This window comes from Ovis aries, chromosome 3, assembly GCF_016772045.2.
Source record: "Ovis aries strain OAR_USU_Benz2616 breed Rambouillet chromosome 3, ARS-UI_Ramb_v3.0, whole genome shotgun sequence".
Lineage (NCBI taxonomy): Eukaryota > Metazoa > Chordata > Mammalia > Artiodactyla > Bovidae > Ovis > Ovis aries.
In genome coordinates this window covers 143266387-143292524 of record NC_056056.1, presented here as the reverse complement: position 1 = coordinate 143292524, position 26138 = coordinate 143266387, and the positions used below count along the sequence as shown (strand labels likewise).

General features: G+C 37.8%; 1 protein-coding gene across 2 annotated transcripts in view; it reads right to left on the bottom strand.

Annotated features, from left to right (window-relative positions):
• The window catches only part of ADAMTS20 (ADAM metallopeptidase with thrombospondin type 1 motif 20), a 201558-nt gene that overhangs the window by 90921 nt on the left and 84499 nt on the right, over window positions 1-26138 (bottom strand). For both annotated transcript variants that reach the window (XM_004006435.6, XM_060414097.1), the window contains 16 exons: window positions 24792-24937; window positions 23473-23654; window positions 23240-23376; window positions 19961-20078; window positions 17578-17673; window positions 14409-14575; window positions 14121-14250; window positions 9084-9210; window positions 7308-7518; window positions 7005-7169; window positions 5826-5990; window positions 3444-3563; window positions 2750-2857; window positions 1859-2023; window positions 1473-1763; window positions 527-688 (listed from right to left, as the gene is read on the bottom strand). In XM_004006435.6, coding sequence (XP_004006484.2) covers window positions 527-688; window positions 1473-1763; window positions 1859-2023; window positions 2750-2857; window positions 3444-3563; window positions 5826-5990; window positions 7005-7169; window positions 7308-7518; window positions 9084-9210; window positions 14121-14250; window positions 14409-14575; window positions 17578-17673; window positions 19961-20078; window positions 23240-23376; window positions 23473-23654; window positions 24792-24937 — 2490 coding nt within the window. The remainder of the gene's footprint in view (window positions 1-526; window positions 689-1472; window positions 1764-1858; window positions 2024-2749; window positions 2858-3443; window positions 3564-5825; window positions 5991-7004; window positions 7170-7307; window positions 7519-9083; window positions 9211-14120; window positions 14251-14408; window positions 14576-17577; window positions 17674-19960; window positions 20079-23239; window positions 23377-23472; window positions 23655-24791; window positions 24938-26138) is intronic.

The window sequence follows — 26138 nt, the reverse complement described above, 5'->3', positions numbered from 1 at the left end:
GCCAATGTAAGTCTTTCTTCTTTCTCATGCATAATATAGGTGGAATTAGCATTCATTACAACCATTTTAAAAATTATCCTCATATCCCAGTGCCTAAAAGAAGATCAGGACATGAAAGTGCTAAATAATTGATAGCTATTCATTTTAGATTCATCAAATGAATGGTTCCATAATAGGATATTAACATGGCCTACATATCACTCTATTTTTCTGTCTTTATATTAATTAATTTTCTAAGAAATTAAGATAATAATATACTAGTTTTAGAGAGGTATTAGGAAGTCACCTACTGGCTAGCACATAGCATTCTGTCAAAAATTTGGAGTATATATTTCCTATCATAAATGAGTGATTTATACCATGATACAATGTTTATTAAAAGATTATAGTTTTAGTGACTCAATTTTTAAAAAATCTGTCTAGTATAGCGAAGTAAGATTATTCAACAGTACAGGTATGAAGTGCTTAACTTTTGGTCTTAGGGGATGTCATAATTTCCACAAGTTTAGGAGAGAGTAGGACTTACTTCTCCCCAGCTTCCATAGTTCCACTGTGGACAAGGTCCTGAATCACAGTGCTTTGACTCTGGGGGTTTGGACGCTGCATCACAGTAACTGGCACTTTGTCCATTTTCATCCTGGCAGACCACAACTCTACGCTGAACACCTCCAGCACAACTGCTAGAGCACTGGAAAGGGTGAAACACAGGAACACACAAACTGAAGATTCCATGTCACAAAATTACATTATAAAACACTAAAATAAAAGAAAAACAGCTCTTTGACTCAACTTCAAGCTCGCCAAATTACCCCTCCCTCCACTTTGGAATCATAATTTGAATAAAGAATATCTGTCAAAAAAACCTATGGTTTCATTAAAATTTATTGATAGGAAGGTAAATCTTTAAAGTTTGCAGTAAAAATTCACCCTTGTCCTAGGCATTAAGTAAAAAGGAATTCAAGTTTTCAGGTCTCACTAGGAAGGAAAAAAAAAAAAATAGATAATATTAAGTTTCCCAACTTTCACATTGTTTTTCTTTACTTGGTATCATTAATCTCATACAAAATACGAACCAGAATTGTGCATTTTGTACAACGTAATCATGGTTTTACACCAGCTTACTGCACTGTTATCATATCACACAGTTAATTTCTGGGTTTGATGTTTTTCTTCATAGACATTGGTAATCTTAACACTTAAAAGGTTTCATTTTTACTATAATGGACTCTAAGATTTTTTTCAGATGGATTCCTCTGTAATCATAATATCACATTAGGGTATAATTCAATTAGAACTCTATAGAGATTTGCAATCTACATCAAAAATTGCTTAATCTTTTTAAGATTTAAACTACTGATCTTCAGAAATAATTAGCATTAAAAGCATCTGATGTCATTATGTACATTTCTGTTAAAAGACCATATAACATAACAAAATTACAGAATCAGTATAACTCAATAAAGAGGGCTTACTGATCCCCATGGTCCTGTTCTCCACTGGTTTTCTCTGATTGATGGATGGACCCTCTGATTTTGATTATCTTCTGGTTTGTGAGTTAATGGAAAATTCCTGCCTGGAAAATGGCTTGGCTGCTCAGAGGAACTCGGAAAGTGGCTGTACGTGGGAGGGCAGGCTGCCAGATTACATTCTTGTTCTATCACAGGGCGGACTTCAGGGTCACAGTAATTCTCATTAACTGGCTGATGATAGTTGATGCATAAAACTTGTCGAGTCATTTTTCCACGGCCACAGGAAGCTGAACACTGATCACAAATTTAGCCAATAAACTGCATTACCTCAAAGTTCAAATATTATATTTAAATTTCTCATTTCACTTTTTTTGCAAAAAAGTACTTACAGGTGACCAATTCCCTGTTTGCCACTCTCCACAAGGGCTAAAACAGACAGCTATTTCAGCCGGTCGGGGTAAGTGGGCACAAAATGATTCATCTGCTATTCCATCATGAGCATCACGACAACTTACATAGCGGGCTTGATTTCCTCTTCCACAAGACACGGAGCACTGAAAAATTGAATCATACCAGAGCATTATACAGGACACTCCAACATCCCTTACACTTGGTGTTCAAATTTCTAAACCTCAAGATTCTTGAAAAAACTTAATTTATAAATATTATCACCTGGCATCATTTCTGAGTCAAAGACAGGGCAGTGAATATTCCAATGAGTTTAAAAAATAAACTTCACAAATCAGATGCTTGTGATAATAAAACAAAACACTCAACTTTTCAGAAGAATGATTAGCTATTTGTCAAAATTAAAGAAAAGATTATAGATAAAAGAGAATCTTAAGATAACATTTAAGACAACTCTGAAAGACCTAGGTAATAGAGAAGGTAGGATCTCATAATTAAAATATTCAGAGAATATATGAAACTTAAAAATATATCTTTCATGTAAGACCAAAGCAAGTGTATATTCCAAATCTAACAAAAGTCTAGTATCACATCTGCTTCTCCTAACAACCTATGACGTAAATATTATCATCCTCATTTGGTAGGATTAGAAAACAGACCTAGAAAACTTAAATTCTTGCCCACAGAAACAGAGCTCTTGAAAGATAGAACAGGATTTAGCCATTAAATTACCTAATTCTAAACCCTATGCTCTTCCAACACCATCTCCATCAAAATACCTAAGAATGAATGCATACATTAATTTGGCAAATCTGGAGCAACTAAAAGCCTCCATAGTAGAAATACTGTCTCTCTTACAGAAATTCACTTACTGGTGTCCAAGAACCATATCGCCATTGTGTTATCTTTCTCATGGGAACAGCTGGCAAGGAAGTGGCCCCAATTTTAGGGATAACTGGGCAAGGTGTAACAATACAATTCTGTTTGAAAGAAAAATGGACCTCATGAAACATTAATGAATTAACCACTATGATTGATACCAAATCCTATACTTCATTTCTCCTTTCAATTATGTAAGTCAAGAACAGCTGCATAGTAAACTACAAATAAGCGATGTAAAGGTTTTTATTTTTCAAAAGTACAAAGTACTATCAAGGGCTAGAAGTGGATAGGATGACTCTGAAGGTTAAAGTTTGGATCATTCTGCCTGATGATTTAAAAAGAAAAGAGTAATAGTCTTTCAAAAATATCACTAAGCTGAAACCTTCTGAATGAACACAGATCACTACCTTAAGCCACACTTGAGAAGTTCATTATGTTCATAATAAGGCATCATCCTTCTATAGTTCAAAGGATGGAAACATAAGTTAAATGAGTGATCCAATATCAGATAGAGAGTAAAACCAAATCCATCAATAAAGCTGGCAAAACCAAGAACAATAAACTCTCTATTTTTAAGGCATATATGTTTAAGTGGAAAGATATATATGGAAATAATTTTAACACATCAATAATCTTCCTGTATCAAACATTTTGGTTTATAATCCATGGCGAGGTGTCGTTTACCTGCCTTTCACTTGGGCGACTAGCTCCATGGCACAGTCTGTCATCTAGCACTGTGCTAAATAGCTCGTTGACACACTTCACAGCACGCATCTGGTACCCCTGTCCACACGTGGCTGTGCACTGGAAGAATATAAGCAGATATGAAACACCACTGCTCAGATATTACATAAACTTAATTTTCTTAACATGTACACAGTTAAGAATCTATTTTCAGTAGATATTTTTATTAGTCCTTTATTCCAGATTCTAGACTTAAAATGAAGAAATTTAATCAATATATCTTTATTCAAATTTATATAGATACTAATAAAATAAGCAATGCCAAAGAATGCTCAAACTACCACACAATTGCACTCATCTCACACGCTAGTAAAGTAATGCTCAAAATTCTCCAAGCCAGGCTTCAGCAATACGTGAACCATGAACTTCCAAATGTTCAAGCTGGTTTTAGAAAAGGTAGAGGAACCAGAGATCAAATTGCCAACATCCGCCGGATCATTGAGAAAGCAAGAGAGTTCCAGAAAAACATCTATTTCTGCTTTATTGACTATGCCAAAGCCTTTGACTGTGTGGATCACAAGAAACTGTGGAAAATTCTGAAAGAGATGGGACTACCAGACCACCTGACCTACCTCCTGAGAAATCTGCATGCAGGTCAGGAAGTAACAGTTAGAACTGGACAACAAACTGGTTCCAAATAGGAAAAGGAGTACATCAAGGCTGTATATTGTCACCCTGCTTATTTAACTTATATGCAGAGTACATCATGAGAAATGCTAGGCTGGAGGAAGCACAAGCTGGAATCAAGATTGCTGGGAGAAATATCAATAACCTGAGATATGCAGATGACACCTCCCTTATAGCAGAAAGTGAAGAACTAAAGAACCTCTTGATGAAAGTGACACAGGAGAGTGAAAAAGTTGGCTTAAATTCAACTTTCAGAAAACTAAGATCATGGCATCCGGTCCCATCACTTCATGGCAAATAGATGGGGAAACAGTGGAAACAGTGACAGACTTTATTTTTGGGGGCTCCAAAATCACTGTAGATGGTGACTGCAGCCATGAAATTAAGAAGCTTACTCTTTAGAAGGAAAGTTATGACCAACCTAGACAGCATATTCAAAAGCAGAGACACTATTTTGCCAACAAAGGTCTGTCTAGTCAAAGCTATGGCTTTTCCAGTTGTCATGTATGGATGTGAGAGTTGGACTATTAAATAAGCTGAGCACAGAAGAATTGATGCTTTTGAACTGTGGTGTTGGAGAAGACTCTTGAGAGTCCCTTGGACTGCAAGGCAATCCAATCAGTCCATCCTAAATGAAATCAGTGGAAGGACTAATGCTGAAGCTGAAACTCCAATACTTTGGCCACCTGATGCGGAGAGCTGACTCATCTGAAAAGACCTTGATTCTGGGAAAGATTGAGGACAGGAGGAGAAGGGGATGATAGAGGATGAGATGGTTGGATGGCATCGCCAACTCAATGGACATGAGTTTGGGTAAACTCCAGGAGGTGGTGATGGACAAGGAGGTGTGCTGCGGTCCATGGGGTCACAAAGTGTTGGATACGACTGAGCAACTGAACTGAACTGAACTGAACTGAAAATAGTGAAATTGAAATGGCAATTATTACTGTATCTTTAAAAATTTATCATGTAAAACTATCAATAGAAGCTTCATATTTTGGTGGCAGAGTCAATACAGTTTAGGCAAACTAAATACTTTTCAAAATTGACCTGGTATATGCATGCCACTTAATATACTAAGTCAATTTTGAGATAAAGAAAGAAAAGAACAGGACAGAGTTAAATGGCAGATGAGAGCAGGTTTCCTGGCAAGTGTAGCAATCTACACAGAATACTAAACTGCCCACAACTCATCCATCAGATTATCTCCTAGCCATCTGTTTGGCAAAACTTCCCAACAAGCCCTACTCTAAATACAGTAGAGAGAATAATTTAGGCACCAAACATGAAAATGCATAGTTTACGTAAAGTTGATGAAAGCATAAATTATTTATTGAAGTACAGTTGATTAACAATGCTATGTTAATTTCTGGCATATAGCAAAGTGATTCAGTTATTCATATATATATTCTTTTTCATATTCTTTTCTATTATGGTTTATGGCAGGATACTGAATACAGAAATTTATAGTATTGTGGTTAACAAAAGAGTTAAAAGTCAAAGCTAGAATATTTACCACAGCAAAATTAGCAGTACTGAAAAAATTGTACAGGTACAGATTTACATTTCAGGAATCTTTCTCCAAGAGCCACCCCAAAATTAGATGTAGCCACTAAAAGACTGAATATACAATAATTCTGTGCTATTCTGTAATGATGGATTAGAGCAGAAATCCATAGACTGTCATATACTCACAGAACCCCAAGGTCCTACTTGCCAGGAAGTACATGCATGAAGCTCACAGGGTCTCTGAGACTCAGGCTTGGTGCTTGGGTCACAGAAGCCATCACTCAAGTGATCTTCATTCAGGTGACACCACACCTGCCGCTGCTTTGTTCCTTTTCCACAGGTAACCAGACACTGGAAAAATACCACTGACCATTACTTTCAGTATTAGTCATCACAAATACTCCCAAAAAATGCAATGATCAATTTGTATATTCAAATACAATTAAAGCAGAGAAGGCAATGGCACCCCACTCCAGTACTCTTGCCTGGAAAATCCCATGGACAGAGGAGCCTGGTAGGCTGCAGTCCATGGGGTCGCTAAGAGTCGGACATGACTGAACAACTTCACTTTCACTTTTCACTTTCATGTATTGTTGAAGGAAATGGCAACCCACTCCAGTGTTCTTGCCTGGAGAATCCCAGGGATGGCGGAGCCTGGTGGGCTGCCATCTATGGGGTCGCACAGAGTCGGACACGACTGAAGCGACTTAGCAGCAGTAGCAGCAGCAATACAATTAAAGACCATCCTTAAAGACATTTTCCCTCCATGCCTCAGAAAAACCAGAGATATTCATGGGGTAAAATCCGCCACTCCAAACTTCTGCTGCCCAAATCCCAGTGCAACATCTATTTGTTCCAGAAATAAAGGTACAAAACTGACCTTAGAACAAGAATGTATCTCAGCCTACTGTGTACATCATGAAAATGTACTAATCACTCAGTCGTGTCTGACTCTTTGTGATCCCATGGACTGTAGCCTGCCAGGCTCCTCTGTCCATGGGATTCTCTAGGCAAGAATACTGGAGTGGGCCACCATGCCCTTCTCCAGGGGATCTTCCCAACCCAGGGATTGAACCCAGGTCTCCCAAATTGCAGGTGGATCTTTACCATCTGAGCCACCAGGGAAGCCACCAGGAAAGCCCACTATGAAAATGGTTATAGATTAAACACCAATTATGTCATTGTTGGCCAGACACTGTAAATAGCTTAAGGACAAACCATTTTTAAATTTTACTATCTTGATAATACAATTATTTACTAAATGATAGAGCAAATTGAAATATTTTTTGAATTACATAGCCTTCCACTACAAAGATCTCCTTTACAATGTTATAATAGTTCTAAGCCTCAAGTGCTTAATGTTACCTCACTCCACTCACTAGTGGCCCAACTGGGACAGGAAAATTCATTGCAATTCTCTGTTGTCACTCGGGGAAGTTCCTGGCATTCTCTGTCAGCAAGACGGTGGCCAAAGTTATTTATACAGTAAGATTCTCGAGACCTCTCCCCTCCTCCGCAACTCCTGGAACACTGATTAAAAAAAGGAAAGTGGTGAAAAATGGACGCAAAGTAAAACTTTTACCAAAACACGACTCTGAAGTGACAAATATTTAATTAGATGTAAAATAAAGGAGCAACTTTTCTTAAGCTATTCTTTTTTCTTTGTACCTGAGACCATTCTAAATAATGCCACCTTGTTAAGACACAGGCACCATGGCAGGGTTCTCGGGTTGGAGGTTTAAGTTGGTCACTGCAGTAGTGGTCATCTACTGGAACAGTCTGTCCTTTATGAATGGAATACTTCATACAATGGACGTCCAATGACTTGTATCCTTGACCACAAAGGGTTGAACATTCACTTTTGCCAATGATGTGCCACCTACAAAAAATGATGTTATTATGCTTAGGAGGTATGCTGATGAACACAATTTAAAACATGGATTCAGAAAAATTCGCACATATTGCTCAATTCTAAAAATTATGTTAGAAATTATAGACAAGCCACAATAAAAATATTTGATATATCATTGACTTAGTGATGAAAACTTCTTAGAGATCAAAGAGTCCAAACTTTCATCATATAGATGAGAAAATGAAGCCCAGTGATGCTCTGCATTCAAATCGTATATATGCTTGGCTTCTGCCAAGAAATTTTACTTTTCTCTAAATAAAATTTAACATTTATTCCAAATCCATAAAAGCTGGAGGTAGGGAACCAGCACTACACCCAGGCATTTGGAGGAAGCCCAAGCCTCACCCTAGAGGAACCCCAAGGAAATTTGTGTTCTCTTCCTAGGAATCCCAAGCCTCTCCCTAGATTTTTGAAAACAATTGGATGAGATTAAGATTGAGATTAAGGTTACCAAGTGGCAGATTTAAAACTATAACCAAGTATATCTGACCTATAATCAGGTGGTGTCTCCCTATGTGGCATCTTTATTTGACTGAGGATCACAGAACATCTGGGCACATGACTACATCAAAAGCCTTTAAAAGTTGGTAAACTTGTCTTTATAAAGCATGTCACATTTTCTCATTAACTGATAAAATCTACTTTTAGACATGCTTTCAAAAAGAACATTTTTTTTCCACAAGTAAAATCTGCTAGCGTTAGCAAAATTATCCCGATTACACTCTAGCAATCTCTCAGACAGTATGAGCGCAGCAGTACAGCAAAGAAGAGAATTCATGGAGCTTCTTTCCATCTAAACAGTATCTCAAGGATTTCACTGCACTTCACTCTACTGCAAGGCAGTGGATGCAACTTGTACATGCCATTCTACCACTAGCCTTCCACCATATGCCCCCAAACAATACCACAAATACATAAAAATTCTCATCCTTGCTGAGTAAAGGAGATTCTGGCCATCCCTGAATGTTGACTGTTGCCTGCTAGACAGGGTTATTGCTCTTAGCGTCACTGTAAGACCCGCCACAAGAAAACAAATGACAAGAATTTTAGAAGAAAGAACTTGCCTGCCACGATCTAGCATCTCGTTACTTAATGTTTAATGGACAAAATGTTGATAAGATAGACAAATCAATCTATCGATTCTCTAATCCTCAAACTTTAAAAGTTTATTGGTACATGAGTTCAATGGGAATTAGAGGATCATGCTTAAATGTATTGTTTCAGAGCTTTAAACCATAGGTTTTCAGATTAGTTCTCCTATATTTATTTTACAGATAAATTTGTTTCCATTTCTTACACAAAACATTGAGGTCTCTGTACTGAAATTCAGCAAATACTATGAATAAAAAACTCAAACCAACTGCTGAGTTTCATAATAAATTAGCCGGTCTAAAGTTTTTTATGGGAATGGGAAAGGACAGACATTAATTACATGTCCACCTTATACCAGGCACTGCAGTAGATTCTTTACATCTTATCTCACTTATTGATTTTTATCTGGTTACATTATACATTATTTCTTTTTTTCTTACCTGAGTTCACAGTCTGTATTGCACCTTTCAGTTACCAGCAATGGAAGTGGTAAGTGGTCACAGCTTTGATCAGACATGACCATATGATCACTCTTACGTACACAAGTAATTTTTCTTCTATGAAGACCTTGGCGAAAGTCAAATGAAAAATAAAAATCGAAGGAAAAATCACATAAGGAGATGTTCCATAATAATTTGCTTCTGCTAAAAGCTTGAAGGATGCAGCTAAGAAAGCAAAAACAATTTCAACATAGCATACAAATAGGCTAGCATATTGAGCTAGTCAGGAATGACTTTCTACAATAAGCAAGATGAATCCTGAAACACTGAGGAGTTTGCTGAGTAAGAAGACATAAGGAAGGTGGGGCAAGCGTGTGAAGTAGGAAGAAATTTATTACAACTGGATGGAAGGGTTGCTAGTGGAGAACTGAGTGGTCAGGGTCCATGCTGATATGATACAGTATACTACTTCTCCCCTTTATTTGCTTGCCTTTTCACTGCAACAAAATTACACATCTCTACTTGCTACAACATTTCTATAACTTCCTAGAGGAGGAGCATCAACAGCAGGTTTGTGCCAACCACCTGGAAGGGAATGTGACTATTCCAGTTCTAAGCAGAAGCTCTAAAAGTCTTTTCTTGCTTCTGCCAACTCTTTTCTCTCTGTTTCTAAAACAGCCTTCTCCAGATGGGGCTGATCCTTCAGCCTGGAATCATGAATGAAAAGGCAGCATGGTCAGACTTCAGTTGATAATAATGGACCAACTGGAATAAATGTGCCACATGAATGCAAGATGGTAATAACAGGGGAACTGGGGAAGGGGTGTGGAAGAAGAGAGAATATAAGAATTTTTGTAGTTTTTGCTCAACTTTCTATACACCTAGCGTGAAAGTGAAAGTTGCTTAGTGGTATCCAACTATTTGTGACCCCATGGACGACAGCCTGCCAGGCTCCTCTGTCCATGGAATTCTCCAGGCAAGAATACTGGAGTGGGTAGCTGTTCCCTTCTCCAGGGGACTTTCCCAACCCAGGGATTGAACCCAAACCTAAAACCCCTCGAAAATAAAGTCTATTAATTTGTTTGAGAATTACATGGAGGCAGAGAGCAAGCTGAAGAAGAGTCAGAACCAATTAGCAGCCACCACACAGTATGAGCGAGAAATAAATGTTTGTTGTTCTAAGTCATTGAGATTTAGCAGTTGTTTATATGGTGCATAACCACAGTGAAGGAAACTTCGAGAAGTCAGAGAGGCCAGAGTAGACTGAACTTTGCACTTTCCGCAACGAGGAGATAGAAAAACGTTCAAGCTGTCAGTGGCATGATCAAATTTCTGTTTTCTCCAAGTTCAACTGTATACTTTCAGTTGGCGAAACATGAGCATGCATGTTTATGTCTGCATGCATACCATCTGAAAGAACTATAAAGAATTTTGAAAAGGCAAAAACCTGAAGGAACAAAAAGAATGAAAGAGGAAACAGTAGGCAGGAAAAGGACATGTTAAATATGAAAAGAAGATGGAAATTACTATTTTAACAGAGCCAAGGAAGCTGAAACCTGAGCCTGTGGAGGAAGAAAGTAAGAAACAAACCATTCATGCCACAGAATCCAAGCAAAGCCCAGGAATCAAAAACACCAGGTTCCTCTGAAGAGGTGAATGTGTGAGGCATAGGCCTGAAAAAATGGAGAAATGACTGAAAAGTATTCATGAAGAACAGTCAGACTTCCACCTAAGAGTCAACAGTAGCGCTATCTAATGAAAACAATGTGAACCACATGTGATTTTACATTGTCTCGTAGTGACACGAAAAAGTAAAAAGATGCAAATCCAAACAGGGTCATTTCCAGATGATGTCAACAGAAACACTATTGATGATATATTTCACTTTCTTTTTGCATCCTAAGTCTTCAGAATCCATTGTGCATTTCATACTTGTACCATATTTCAATGGGCTAGCCACATGTGGCTAGTAACTACCACACTGGATACGGACAGCATAGCTCCAGAGCCCGTGAACTTGGGGGCAGAGACACAGCAGCTGAGGGAAGCTGGAGAAGTGCTGTACCGAAAGGAGAGGGACTCAGTACAAGTCTCCATACTGAAATGATGAGATTCAGGCCCACTGGGCTCACCCTCCATTTCCCTCTGGCTCCAAGCCAATTTTTACAGTTCCTCCAGTCCCCTCACTGGCCATCAGAAGATAGGAGAATTCCTTTCTTGGAAAACACTTTAGCTCAAGAAAAAAGATTAAGTGACAGCAACATTTAAGCCTTTCCCCCAAAGACACAGTAAAGAACTATAAGACTTATTTAACCCACACAGGACTTTCAATTAGCATTTTAGTCTTAAATATGAATAAACATCAAAGATCAGTAGGCAATTTAGGAAAGACACTCACACAAAAGAGACCTAAATAAGCAGAAACAGAATTAAGAGGAAACACATATGTCAGGGAGCAGAAGAAAGTTCCAAGACTATAATTAATACTCTCACAGACACAGGTATTGCCTCCATGAAACAAAAGCAAGCTGTTGATGAGAAACACTAAGAAAAAAAATGTACATTTGGAGAGGAAATTATGAGATAAGAGATCAGACCAGGAGGCTGTATATCCAGACAATATAAATTTTACAAAGAAGAGAAAATTTAATGTGGAGAAATTATCAAAGATAGCATACATAAAACTTCTCAGATCAAAGAATCTGTGTTTCCAGTTTGGAAGGCATCCTAATTACCAGGAAAACAGATGAAAGGAAAAGCCAAGCCAACACACAGTGTCGTGACATTTCTCACTCCCGGAATTTAGGAGGGGAGACACAAAATTTCCATACTAGGAAGTATCATATCCAAGCATTGGAAACTGGAAAACAAGATTTTCAGCATTCTAAAGGAAAATAAGCTATCTTAGAATTTTATAAGAGCCAAGCTATCAATCAAGCGTGAGAAAAGAACAATGCCATTTTCAGACAGGAAAGGTCTCAAAACACTGCCTTGCTTTCTCAGGAAATGTCCGACAGCTATGTTATCCTCAGTGGAGGAAATAAAAAGAGGAATTCACAGAATCTGGGACACAGGGAATCCAACACAGAAGAAAGTTAAAGAGACCTCACACGATGATAAAGAAGGGAGAGCACATGACGACAGCCGTGTAACAGGCCTGAAAAGCAACATGGCCAAGCTAGAGCAGGGGAGAAGAGGGCCAAGGGAACAACAGATAAGAAAAAGGAAAGGAAAGCTGAAGCAAATACCCTGAACACAGAGCTCCAAAATTTACAGCCTTCACAAAATGTCTGGAGCCCGATCATTTTTGGTGCACAGGGAAACAAGTAAACAAAACTAAAGAAACTTCACTTTAGAGAAACCCAAAAGTTACACACTTACAAAAGGAACTATAATCACAGTATATACTTGGTGGCAATTGAATTAACGGCTCCTTTCCTTCTGTAGGAAAGAGATCTTTCCTGGTTCAGACTCTCAAGCTATCTCAAAATGCCTTCTCCAGCCTTTCATTTTGGATCGTTATGTGTTTATTTGGTGTGTCCCCCATATTTTAGAATGTTCCTTCATTCGACTGTTCATTTAGATTTCTTCTAGCTCCCCATATCTACTGCCACAGACCAGTTTACCCAGTTATGTTGGAATGCTGGTCCCAGATGCCCAACTCACTTCTCTATGCTCTTCTATAAAGCACATCCAGGTTCTTTGTGTCAAGATGAATCCCTCTGTCTTCTGTGCTACCAAAGCTTTGTTCCTACTTGCAGTGTTTGTGCCAGTCAGCCTGGCATCATCTACTTCAGGCTCCCTCCCCGGAGACACTGTTCCAACAGGAATGCCTGTTTCCACACCAGCACCCGGGCACTGCTGTCCTAGTACCACAGGACCAAGTCTGTGCCTTTTTCTGGGATGGGAGACCATGATCCCTTTGGTACCTTGAGGTCAGTTTGTTATCTTGCCCTTCAGGTTCCCATCTTGTGTGATTGCTGCCTCTGGCCACCTACCTTCTCTCAGCTCATTTCTGTACTGTTCAGAGCTGCTTCTCCTCTGACTCACTTCTCCCCTAATTCCCAGACCTTGTCTCTAGTGCCCCTGGGAACTACTTTCCCACTCTACACCAATTTCTGTCTTCCTATTTCACCTCAAACTGCTCATTCCATCCTTCCTGGGGTCCCCTCGATGCATCCTTGTGGCATGGCTTTTACCATTTAAAATTAAGAAAATTTACTCATTCTTCTGTTTCATCCACTAGACTGTAAAACTTGAATGCAAAATCAGGATCCTAATAATCCAAAACAAAATAGTCTGTCAATAAACATTTACTGATTCAAACCAGTGTAGCATCACACAACCAGGTATTCATAATTATAGACTGCCCAAAGATACCAGCCTGTTCACTTGCTTTTCTACTATAACTTCACGGCTTTTTCATCTCTCCCTGTGCTCCTTTCAGTTATTCATCCACCAGTACAAACACATTTCCCTGTGGTCGGAGAAGGGAAACAAGAGAATGAGAGAATGTCAACCCCACAACACTGAAAGAAGGAGATGGGTGTCTGGGAAAGCGGATGGAAGAAAAGGACAAGAAGGTGAGCATTTCACCAGAAAACAGTGTCACGGTCAGGGAACCTTTCTGTAACTGTGAGAACACGACGGAGCAACTTCACTTTCACGCATTGGAGAAGGAAATGGCAACCTACTCCAGTGTTCTTGCCTGGAGAATCCCAGGGATGGGGGAGCCTGGTGGGCTGCCGTCTATGGGGTCGCACAGAGTCGGACACGACTGAAGTGACTTAGCACCAGCAGCAGGGAAGGAGCTGTGATGCAAAACATTGAAAACGGCTGAGATAAGGGAGGCTGTTAAGCGTAAGGAGCCCAGAATGAGCAGGGAGAAAAGCAGACAGAGAGCAAAGACGGGAAACCTTTGTAAGTCTGTGTGGTATAAGTGTGTGGGTTCCACAGGCAGCCAGACTCAAGAGCACCCCAAATTATACCAGCATGCCACAGCTGAACTTATGTCCCTTTTATTTAATTCTAGTGTACCTTGACACATTTTTGTACAGTCTTGCCATGGTCCAAACGGGTCCCATGTGAATAGATCACTCTTCTCTTCCACGGGGATATTGAAGGAATAACGTACATCAGGGTTGTATAGATTACCCACACACAAAACCTCAATAAAAATGCAAAGGGGCACACAATCAATTCATAAAAGATATATTCTTAAAAGATATCACTCTATGTTGAATAATAAATACAAAGCACTTACTTAAGCATCATATTTTACTAATATGATTAAAACTGTCTTAGTAACAACTACTAAGAATTTACCTGCAAAACAAGTTCTTCTTCCAGTCGATCAGTACTATTAATCCTTTCAATTGAGTTGTTTGAACCACTGTATTCAAAAATAGCTCCTTGTACGTTGATTTCCCGTTTGGACATACTTACAACAAAATTCCCATTCAAAAGAAAATTCCCTTGAGTGTCCGATAATGCTGTAAAAGGATAGTGCTCATGAAACAGCAAAACCAGTCAACGGTCCAGAAACAGTTTTAACTTTTAAAATTCACATTCTTTTCTTCTGCAGTTAGAGAATATAAATATAAACTAATACGGAGGAAATAAACTTTATTTTACGATAAAGTGGTATCTAACCCATAAGCAGCGAAACTTTAGCATATCAGCCAAACCCATGAAAATACATTCACTCTATAATTTTTCTTTCTGAGAAGGTCATCTTCCACAAAGCATGCAGCACCAGGAGAGACATACAGGAAGTGGAAAAACAGAGGGAAGTCATGCCAACAGATCAGCTAAATCAACCCTGGTCATCCACGGGGAGGAAAGAAAGGGCAGCCAGGCTGCTGTAGGGTTCTGTTTACCTTGGAAAACATGTATAAAGCTTCAACATCCTAGGGTCACTATTTGAAAAGCCCATGCCTCTCCACTCCTCCCTCTGTAAACATCTGGATCTTTTTCATGGGAGGCACTCATCATTGGTCACGCCTGTGTGAGTGGCTACTTTTTCAGAACCCTCCCACTGCCCCCTCTGTTCTTGCCCCTGGTGATTCTTGCTCTTTCCCATGGATAGGTATTAAACATCAGCCTATCAAATAAGTATATGTGTGTCTATCTATATACTAATATTTACATGTGTATATGAGTATGGAACAGAGTATGCAGTCATAATTTGTTACTTTTGTAAATACAAAATTGCATGGTGTCCACAGTGTTGTGGAAGACCACAGGACTTAGTACAGTTGATTTAAATTCAAATTGTTCCAATTAATTTCTATGTGATCTTGGATAAACTGCTTGCTTTTTAATTACATAATAGGAATAATAAAAATTCCCAACTCACAGGCTTTATAATTAGAATCAACTTTGGAAAATGTTTTTAAAGTGTATAGATTGTAAAGTGCTGTGTTGTTAGTTTAAATTTTTGAGAGGGTGTCTAATATTTTAAATTGTACACTAATAAAACCCCCATGTTAATTAAATACATAGCTGATTTACTACACTTCTCAGTGGGTTAATCTTTTTGGAAAACACTTATTTGGTCTTCCAGGAAACCCTACCCAGAGCACACAAGTTACCATGACTAAACAAATACTACACACCACCTTGAACCAATGCTGAAGGGAATACTACCAAACACGTTTGCTGATTCTGTGTCTTGCTGGACTATTGTGATTGTCTTTATACCCTACACTGAATTCAGTGAAGAACCAACAAAATGAAAATCACTCTGTAAATCTGCACATTATCAGAAGTGGAAAGGCCTGTTTAAAGGACTGCCTATTACACTAAAATTAAGGGAAATAAACAAAACTTTACTGAGAAAAACTATATACATTTCATTGTTTTCAATTACCAAAGCAAATTCCAAGTCCTTTCTAAAGACTCCACACATATATTTTGCTCCCCTATTTAGATTTTGATATTTCCATTAGTAGTTCTTTGACAAAGTATACTGATACTTTAATAGTGAACATTTCTAATCTTTAAACTTGAGCAGAACCAAATTTCTACATTTGGATCCTAAGAGAGACATAATAAATTGTCTATAATACATATGGCAAATGTCTACGCCAAATGATAAATATGGCATATATCTATGCATATGTAAAAGAAAAAGCAGTGCAACTAAATGTCAACAGGTAAAACATTTACATTTGATTTCCTTTAGGAATTTTTTTGTTTTCGTTTTTGTTTTTATAGAGGTGAAATGAACAAAACCAGAATTAACCATTTTAAATTGAACAACTTGACAGCATGCAGTACATTCACAGTGGTGTGCAACCTCTACTAGCTTTCTAAACTTTTTCGTCACCCTGGAAGGAAAATCTGCATCCATTCAGCAGTTGTTCTTTCTACAATTGGCTCTATAAAGCCAGATATAATTTCTGAAATGGGCTGTTCATTATAGATTCAGATTCCCAATCAATTCAAAGCATTGATTACTTGAGCCAATATTTCACATTTCATTAATGTGAGGCAGGTGTTTTTTCATTATCAGCTTTATATCACCAGCTTAGTGAATTACATGTAAGTCAATATTAAGGTATTTATCAGACAGAAACAAGATTTGTAAAGCATTCTTTTCATCTCTAGGCCTAAGTGAAATGCTTTAAACTTATAAGTCAATTTCCAAAAAGTAAATAACAACTGAAATGTATACTCTAGAAATAGCTAAAAGACAATATATTAGGACTATGTTCATTAACATCTAAAAATATGAAACTATAGTCCTCTTTCTGTAACATAAGAGCAATAAAAATACAATCACAATAAAAATTATATTTAAAGACTTGTGCTACATGGTAAAAACATTTAAGAAAAAATTTTAAAAACATTTCCCTTCCCTGGTGGCTCAGATGGTAAAACATCTGCCTACAATGCAAGAGACCCAGGTTCGATCCCTGGGTTTGGAAGATCCTCTGCAAAAGGCCGTGGCAACCCACTCCAGTACTCTTGCCTGGAAAATCCCATGGACAGAGGAGCGTGGTAGGCTATAGTCCATGGGGTTGCAAAGAGTCGGACACGACTGAGCAACTTCACTTTTTGGGATTGGGAACACGTGTACACCCGCAGCGGATTCATGTTGATGTATGGCAAAACCAATACAGTATTGTAAAGTAAAATAAAGTAAAATTAAAAAAAAAATAAAAACATTTAACCCCAATGAGGTTTATAACTAGAGAACTGTATTCTAACTACATACACAACTTTAACTGAATATAATCTCTGGTTATCTAAAACACCCTCATGGGGAAAAAAGCTTAATTTGTCTTCCAGAATTTAATTTAGTATCTTTAAAATAGGATATGGTACGTAATTCAAAAAGAGAACACATATATGGAGTCAGATGACTTGGCTTAGTCTGAGCCGAAACTGCATGTTTATTCAAGGGGCTCTTCTTGCCTTCCAAGAATTTACAACCACAGACCTCCATGAAACTGTACATACTGGCTGCCATTTAACTAAAAATGTTTACCCAGGTAATTGTCATCTTCTGGTTTTCCAGAATAGCTGTGCTGAAGAATATCAATGTTTGTTGCTCCTGGGGGAATCTTTACAACGACATTATAACCTGCAATATAATTTTATACATGTTAACTTTCACAAAAAGCAGATGGCCCAGAGGCTAGTACTGCTGAGTGAAAAATCTGAATAGTATAGTCAGAATTAATTGCATTTTATCTCTGAAAGATGATATGTGCTTATTCTTTTTGAATCAATGGCTTATACAAATTACTAAGATTAAGAAAAAGTGTTTGTTGCCTAGAAATACACAGTTTGGGATTCTTAAGGTGCACTTCCTAATTTCTATTATTTTTAAAATTCTGAATATAGAATAAAAATGAACCTAGTAGTTTAGCTCCTGAACTACTTAACACACACATTAATTTTTAAATGTGACCAATACTTTTACATTTTATACTTCCTAATGGGGAAAAATATAGGATTCCAAATGCTATTCACAAATCTGGGAGATATAAAAATAGTTGACCATTGCTAGATGTCTACACAGACTCAGTGAACAGCAAAATAGTGAATGTTAAAGAGGAATGTTTTTCTTAAGCTTTTAGGTTCCAGTGTAAGCAGGAATCTCCATAGCTACCCCCTAAATTTTACATTATTTTTTAAAGTCTACTAACAAATTGTCAAGAGAAAAGTAAAAAGTTTACTCTAGGGAAATGTTTTATGAGACCAAATTCAATAACACTGGCACTTTTCAAAATATGAGGAAACACTATATCAAATATACATTACATTACATATACAAATATACATTAAACAAGAAACATTTTTCCTGCACTAAAACCACTCATGTCACATCATTTTCCAAATACTCTCAGGTTTTAAGTCAACAATTAATTCTGCTCTATGATATTATTCTAAGGTTTTCCTTTCTCATATTAGGATTTGCGTTGAAATTTTTCACATACATTAAGTTTTATAAATATGAAATTAACTTTAGAAGAGGAAGTTTTAAAAGAGGTTAAGTCTCATATGAGATTATCTTGCATTTTCAGAGCAGCCTTATTTATTTATATCTAAGATATCATATTTAAATATAAGCTGATAAATGGTATGGTTATTCTGTATACGTTAAATGCATACTGGTTGTAGATATAAGCCTACAAAAATAATTTGACTCATGATTCTTTTTCACTATAAAATGTTCCTACCAGCTCCACTATTTATGTCTTTGCTATGCTTTTCAAGAAAGTATTCCGAGGCATTGTAAATGTGACAAGATGAAAGCTATCACTAGGGGGCAGTAATGTGACAACTGCTGTTCAGAACCTGCACATGAATTTAATCTTTTTCCATTTGCAAACTGATTAATTCATTGCACGATTTTAGCAAGGTTAAATTCTAATTTGGTGCATTCAGCTTTATATAGAAAAATTACTTCTCAGTGAATACAGACCAGAATTTGATAAATGTGTTCCACTGGTGATAAAAAGGGATCAAATATATATAGGTTCCAAGAAATAAAGAATCATAACAACTAGAAAAATAATGTCAAATCATCTAGTCACTTAGATGCATAAGCATGACCAGAGTAGTAAATGTTCTACACTTTTCATATAAATATAGTGTTCTAAATGACACTGTTTTAATTGAAGTGATTCTTACTAACTTAAACAACTCTGTTCAAAAACATGTGAATACAATTTGAAGCTGAACAATAAAACTGTAAAACATACATCATTTATTTTGCAAATAAAGTTTTAATGGGTTGATTTTATTACCATAAAAATAAAAAACGTCTCTGAGAAAATTTAATGGAAAATATCTGATATATTCTCATAAAATTTTTCAAGAAAAATGAAGCCATGGCCAAATATCAATTATATCTGTAATCCAGACTTACTGAAAAATCAAATGTAACAATAATTCCAAATTAACATTTAAGTTAATGGCTCCATCCTTCACCTTCAATCAGTTTCAATATATCATCAATAAAAAACGACAGGCCAGATCACTCACACAGAAAACATGTAGTGCAGATGATTAAAAATAATTGAAATTAAATTTCCTGGAAAGATTATAAACATATACAATATAAATTACAGAAGCAGTAGTAAAAACACTTCATTAACTGGTACGACAGGGGGACTATTTAAATATCATTGTCAAATTGTACTGGATTTATTCTAATAAATGCACCTAAATTTTTTTTAAGAATTAAACTTGTCTTAAGCAGGTAAATTCATTAATTCAATCATACAACTTGTACAAGATTTAATTAATCATTTTGAACTAAAATACAGAATAAACAATAACAAACCAACACTATTATTCCTTAACGATATAGTCCCATTATTATACCCAAAGAGAAAACTGGAAAGAAATGCAGAGCTCACCATAATGCGCACTGTTGAAGACGCCTGCCATTGTCCTGCAGGAGGAGTTATCCCCACCACACACGCCACATTTGTCTCTCCTGGCCTTGGAGTTTAACACGTGATCACAGCCAGCTTGCTTCAAAACACAATAATTGCAGTCAAGATTATTAAAGTGACTAGCGAAGCACTAATGGGGCTTTACAAAGTTCTTTCCAAAAATATTCTTTCAATTAACAGGAAATTCAATACAACAGGATTTTTTCAGGATATCTAATGATCTTGCTATATGTACACCAGTATTTTCACACAGCTGTTCACATGGCTGAAAAAGCACTGTTTTTTAAAGGATCATCTACATACTTCCTGCATCAAAATCACCTGGTGTGGGATTTAAAGATAGATTCTCAGATGTTCTTAAAAATCCCTGGAAGTAAAAAGCTAAGAATCCACATTGTAATAAATATTGACAGTGATTCCTATTTTGATTATTTGAGAGTAATTCTTTAAGGACATGTGATTCAAATGGGACAAAAAGTAACACACTATAGTAACTTCAAAAAGAGGTCATTGATGATTTACTTTATTTTTTTTTTTAACTTATGACCTTAGAACTCTGGGGATAAACTGAGCATATCTTAAAGAAATAACTTATTTCCTTAAAATTAATATCCAGCATAATAAAGTGTTTGAGAAAAAAATGAGTAAATAAATAAAGGTGAGAGTACACAGTTTGACCCAAGGCTTTGAAAGAACAAACGCAGCTCTTTTCCACACAGATGGTGCCCTCTGCATACACTGCAGTAACACTTAGTTCTTTGGAACACTCCTTTAAATTTAGTTATCAGGAGAGTAAGAAAAATTCATAAGCCTCATGACTTTGTATTTACAAGGTAAATATTTCCAAAAGGAAAATTCCATCCAGATATTTTCTGAAAGTAATATGCATCTTTATGTTCAGACACATGTCATATTTTCTCATTATATCTGACTCTCTGGGTTTAACTTAGATAAAACAAGTTTTCAGGCACCAAGTGCCCTTTTTCTCACATTTAAAAGTCAAATAAAGTGAAGTGAAAGTCGTTCAGTCATGTCCAACTCTTTACAACCCCATGGACTAGCCCATGGAATTCTCCAGGCCAGAAAATCCTGGAGTGAGTAGCCTTTCCCTTCTCCAAGGGATCTTCCCAACCCCGGGATCAAACCCAGGTCTCCCACATTGTAGGTGTATTCTTTCCCAGCTGAGCCACGAGGGAAGCCCAAGAATACTGGAGTGGGTAGCCTATCCCTCTCCAGAGGATCTTCCTGACCCAGGAATCAAACCTGGGTCTTCTGCATTGCAGGCAGATCCTTTACCAACTGAACTATCAGGGAAGTCCAAAGCTATTTCCAATCTGTAAGTTATTTTCAGTTTCTCTAAACATCTCATTAGCCCTTTGGGTGCAAGGCCTTTATCACCTAGGTAATAACAGATGTTTGGTTACAGGGAGAAGAATTGGTCCTATTAAGCTGCACTTAAGGAATGAGTTCACAAGATGATACTTATATTCTTTAGACAACATTCACTATCCTAGTTCTCAAACTCACCATCCATTGTTAGGATTGCCATCTACAATTTACACGCTTTAATTCAGGGGCTCATCTTCTCTCACCTAAAATCCTACCTGCGTGCATGTGTGCTAAGTCTTCAGTCATGCCCAACTCTGTGCAATCCTTTGGACTGCAGCCGGCCAAACTCCTTTGCCCATGGAATTCTCCAGGAAAGAATACCAGAGTGGGTTGCCATGCTCTCCTCCAGGGGATCTTCCCGACCCAGGGATCGAACCCGCATCTCTTACATCTCCTGCATTGGCAGGCCAGCTCTTTACTACTAGCACCACCTGGGAAGCCCCACTAAACGGCCTACCTAACTCCAGTTTCCTAACAAGTCGGTACATTCTGAAGATTTTAACATGCAAATCAAATCACATCTCTTGCTTAACTCCAAATTCTTGGATCTTCAAGGACTTCAGGAAAACATTTTCACATAACAACCGTCAGCTGGTGGCCACCTCCAATCTTGGTCCCTTACTTCTTCACCTTTCTAAAACTTTCTTATCCTAATAATTAGATCCAGATTCACACCCTGCATGAGCCTCCACAAATCCTTTACCCACTTCCCCATAGACTAAGACACTCCATCTACAATGTCTGCATGCCACCTTGCAGATAAGCCCACAGCCTTGTGTGTGTGCCCATCTCCCCCACAGATCTGCCACCATGTCAGAGGCGGGTGTTCTTTTCTATCTTTTCATCTCAGTGACCAGAACAGTATGTTGCATTCAGAGTGTGTGTGTGTGTGTGTGTGTGTGTGTTTGTGTGTGTGTGTGTGTGTGCATGCACTGTCATGTCTGACTCTTTTCAACCCCGAGGACTGTAGCCATCCAGGCTCCTCTGTCGATGGGATTCTTCAGGCAAGAATACTGGAGTGAGTTGCAATTTCCTCCTCCAACGGATATTCCTGACCCAGGGATCAAACCTGTGTCTCTGTGTCTCCCGCATTGGCAGATAGATTCTTTACCACTACTGCCACCTGGGAAGCCCACATAGAAATTTGGTAAAAGTTTGTTGAATACATATAAGAAGTAGGAGAATGGAAAGTGGGTGGGAGGATATCACTGCTTCCAACACAGAGGGAAAAAGTGTCACTACAGAAGGTCATGTTCAAACGAGCAAAAGGACTTTGCATTCCTTGGGTCCTGAGACATCTTAGGAAGTTAACTTCATCCCTCATCTTGATTTTGAGCACCATAGGCAAAACAAAACCAGCAAACTCATCTTACTGCTTCATGAGTCACTCCTGATGACAAACAATAGCTCCTAACCATGTTCCTATCAGAGAAGGCAATGGCACCCCACTCCAGTACTCTTGCCTGGAAAATCCCATGGACAGAGGAGCCTGGTAGGCTACAGTCCATGGGGTCGCAAAGAGTCGGACATGACTGAGCGACTTCACTTTCACTTTTCACTTTCATGCATTGGAGAAGGAAATGGCAACCCACTCCAGTATTCTGGCCTGGAGAATCCCAGGGACAGAGGAGCTTAGTGGGCTGCTGTCTATGGGACTGCACAGAGTCGGACACGACTGAAGCGACTTAGCAGCAGCAGCAGCATGTTCCTATAGACAGTGGGGTAGCAACAAAGGATGCTGCACTGAAACTCATAAGAATGTATATCAAATTGCAGAAGTAATATCTGGCTAGAAAAATAGAAGGAAAACAGTATTCTGAAAGTCATTTTAAACGCAGCGATTTTACTTACCCGACACAGGCCTTGAACACAGATGTCATTTGTTTCCGTTCCACAAGGAGTACCATCGGCAACCCTGTCCTTCAGTTGGTAGAAGCTAGTGGTTCCAGCCACCCGACAATAGAGTTTACAACGATCTTTTACAGCAACTGTAAGAAAAAGTCAAATTTTGGTGGACACGAACACATCTGTGTGTTCCTTTGTCCCAAAACTGTTCACAGCAAAAAAATATTCTAATTACTTACTCCCACTGTACTTTGGAAGCCACCTCACGTTAGGGGAGAGACCATTGATGTTGAAATGTTTACCATCAAAATCAGAGCACTGCTTCTCACGGAAGTCTTGCTTGCCTTTTGGACATGAATCAGTGTTACATGATCGAAATTTCATCCTGCGGCCCACACAGTACTTGCCTCCGTTTCTTGGCCTAGTCAAATTCATTACAGTTTAAAGCACATCAGTACAAGGTTATTTCTGCCATTTCATTCTAAAACTGTTCCATCCCTTTCCAGGATCTGGAAAACCACTGATGTCCCACTAACACTTTTTGTTTTTAACAGAAGTATGTAACATGATTGGGAAGCAACTGTGGTTAATGAACTATAGAAAATCCATTTTAACATGGACATTGTGGCCTGGAGGGCAGAAATGATGTCTTATTCACGACTAGATTAACTAACAAGGAACTAATGGTGGGGATTTGTTTATGCATTTTGGAGGCAGGGAGACATATAGAGTGAACCCAAGATGATCACAAAGGAAGATGACACCATGTTAAAATTAAAAAGAAGTATATCTGACTCTTTGTTGTGTGTATCCTATGTATCATTCAGTTCAAAGAATTTCATGGTATCAATCTATAGACATCCAACTCCATTTCATGTTGGAAGATTAAAAACTTATATGAAGACTTTCAGCATAATTCAACTATTTTAAAATTCAAATAAACTAAGTCGTATTCTATTCATAGTATGTCATATTTCTGCATTAAAAATTCTTTACTTATATCTGTAATAAGAGAACCATTTTTAAAATTTTTTATGGAATCCCTAAATTGTTTTAAATAGTTTGGTGAGCAGGATCTCTGCTTCAGTACTTATTCAAGCTAAAGACACTGAAGCAACTATAAGATGAAAATAAGAGAAAGAAAATATGACATGACAAATTATACCAAACAGTAAGAAATGGAAACAAAACTACCTATTTTACCCAGGAAAACCAAAGTACAGTTGAAAGGGGCCAGGCTCTTTCAACAAAAGCACAGTAAAAGTAAAAATGCCATTATATTACTGTTGTTATTTGCAACTATTTCTCAAATTTACACTAAATCAAAAAAGAAAGAAAATGTCTGTCTTAACTTAAATTCTTAAAAGTATTTTACTTTTTTTTTTTTAAGGTCTGAATCTACCAAGATAGAAAGTAATATGGCTTAAAGTATTCCAGAAGTTTTCTGAATCTCAGAAACTTACAGACTGACCTCCAGTTTTAGAAGTGAATGAAACTGATGTTTACTTTCTGGTGCCTTGAGATAATCTTAATTTACAGTGACATAAAAAAGACATACTCGGGGCGATTACAGAGCCTGCTTGTGCTTTTGATTCCACCTCCACATGTTCTTGAACAAGAACTGTAAGGTCCCCATGGTCCCCAATCTCCATCTACAGGACGTGTCTCCATTTCTTTATTTACACATAGCCCATGGTGGCAATGCTATGAAAATGACACAAAAAGAAACGATTCATGTGTTATCTAGTTAGGACATCCCAGTAATAATAACAACGGCAGAAAGACCAGTAGAAGAAAATGCATACAACTCCAAGCAGAATGTTATCAATTCAGAAATGAAATTACATTTGGTGCCATTTTGTGAATATTTCCTGAGTATATACTGAGTAACTGGAAACAGATCAACAGAATGCAAAAAGGAACAGGAAATTTACTGTGCTTATGAGAGCTAGAGTCTCACTGGAGAGGGAAGACCTATACCTATGGGGAAAACTTAATAATGAAAAGTATTTTTGAAAAAGAAGCAAACAAATATTTGATTAATATGGTATATAACCATGCTTCTACCTTTTATGCAAAGGTATCTATCACTCTCCTACTCTTTTAGCTTTCTCCTCTATCTTACTCAAAGTCTCAAAGATCACTTTGTTTCTTGTTTTCATCAAGAAAGTAGAAATCTACAAAAGAAGGTGTTCCAAATCTCCCAGAACCTCTTCTACCCACCCAACACCCAAAATCTCCCACCATCCCTTATGCCCAGTATGCGGCCTTCCTGCCCATGAGTAGACATGAAAATTCCAAAATCAGTCCCTCCATCGTGCACCTAATCTCATCTCCTCTCACCACTCCAGCAATTCTCCCATCTCTCCTACATCATCACTGTTCCAGTCACCACTATATGAAAGCTAATCAAACTGTAGTCCATGCAGATGCTGGTCTTGGAACTAGTCACTGTCAACTGGGAGAACATGAGTACAGAAGATGAAGGTAAACATTTAGAAACATTCAGAAGATTAATTTTGTTTGTTAAAGTTAATAATGATGAAATCAGCTTACATTTTATTTTCTAACATTTGTGCATTCATTCATTTCTGGCTGTGCTGGGCTTTTGTTGCTGGTCACGGCCATCCTCTGGTTGTGGTAATCAAGGTCTGCTCTTTGTTGCAGGGTGCGTACAGGCTCTCATTGCAGTGACTTTCTTGTCGTAGAGCACAGGCTCTAGGCAAGCAGGCTCAGCTGCCCTACGGCATGTGGATTCTTTCCTGACCAGGGATCAAGCTATGTCCCTGCATTGGCAGGAGGATTCTTAACCACTGGACCACCAGAGAAGCCCTGTTCTATTTTTAATTGTGGAAAAAGTCACACAACAAAATGTACTCCCATAGCCGTTTGTAAGTGTAGAGTT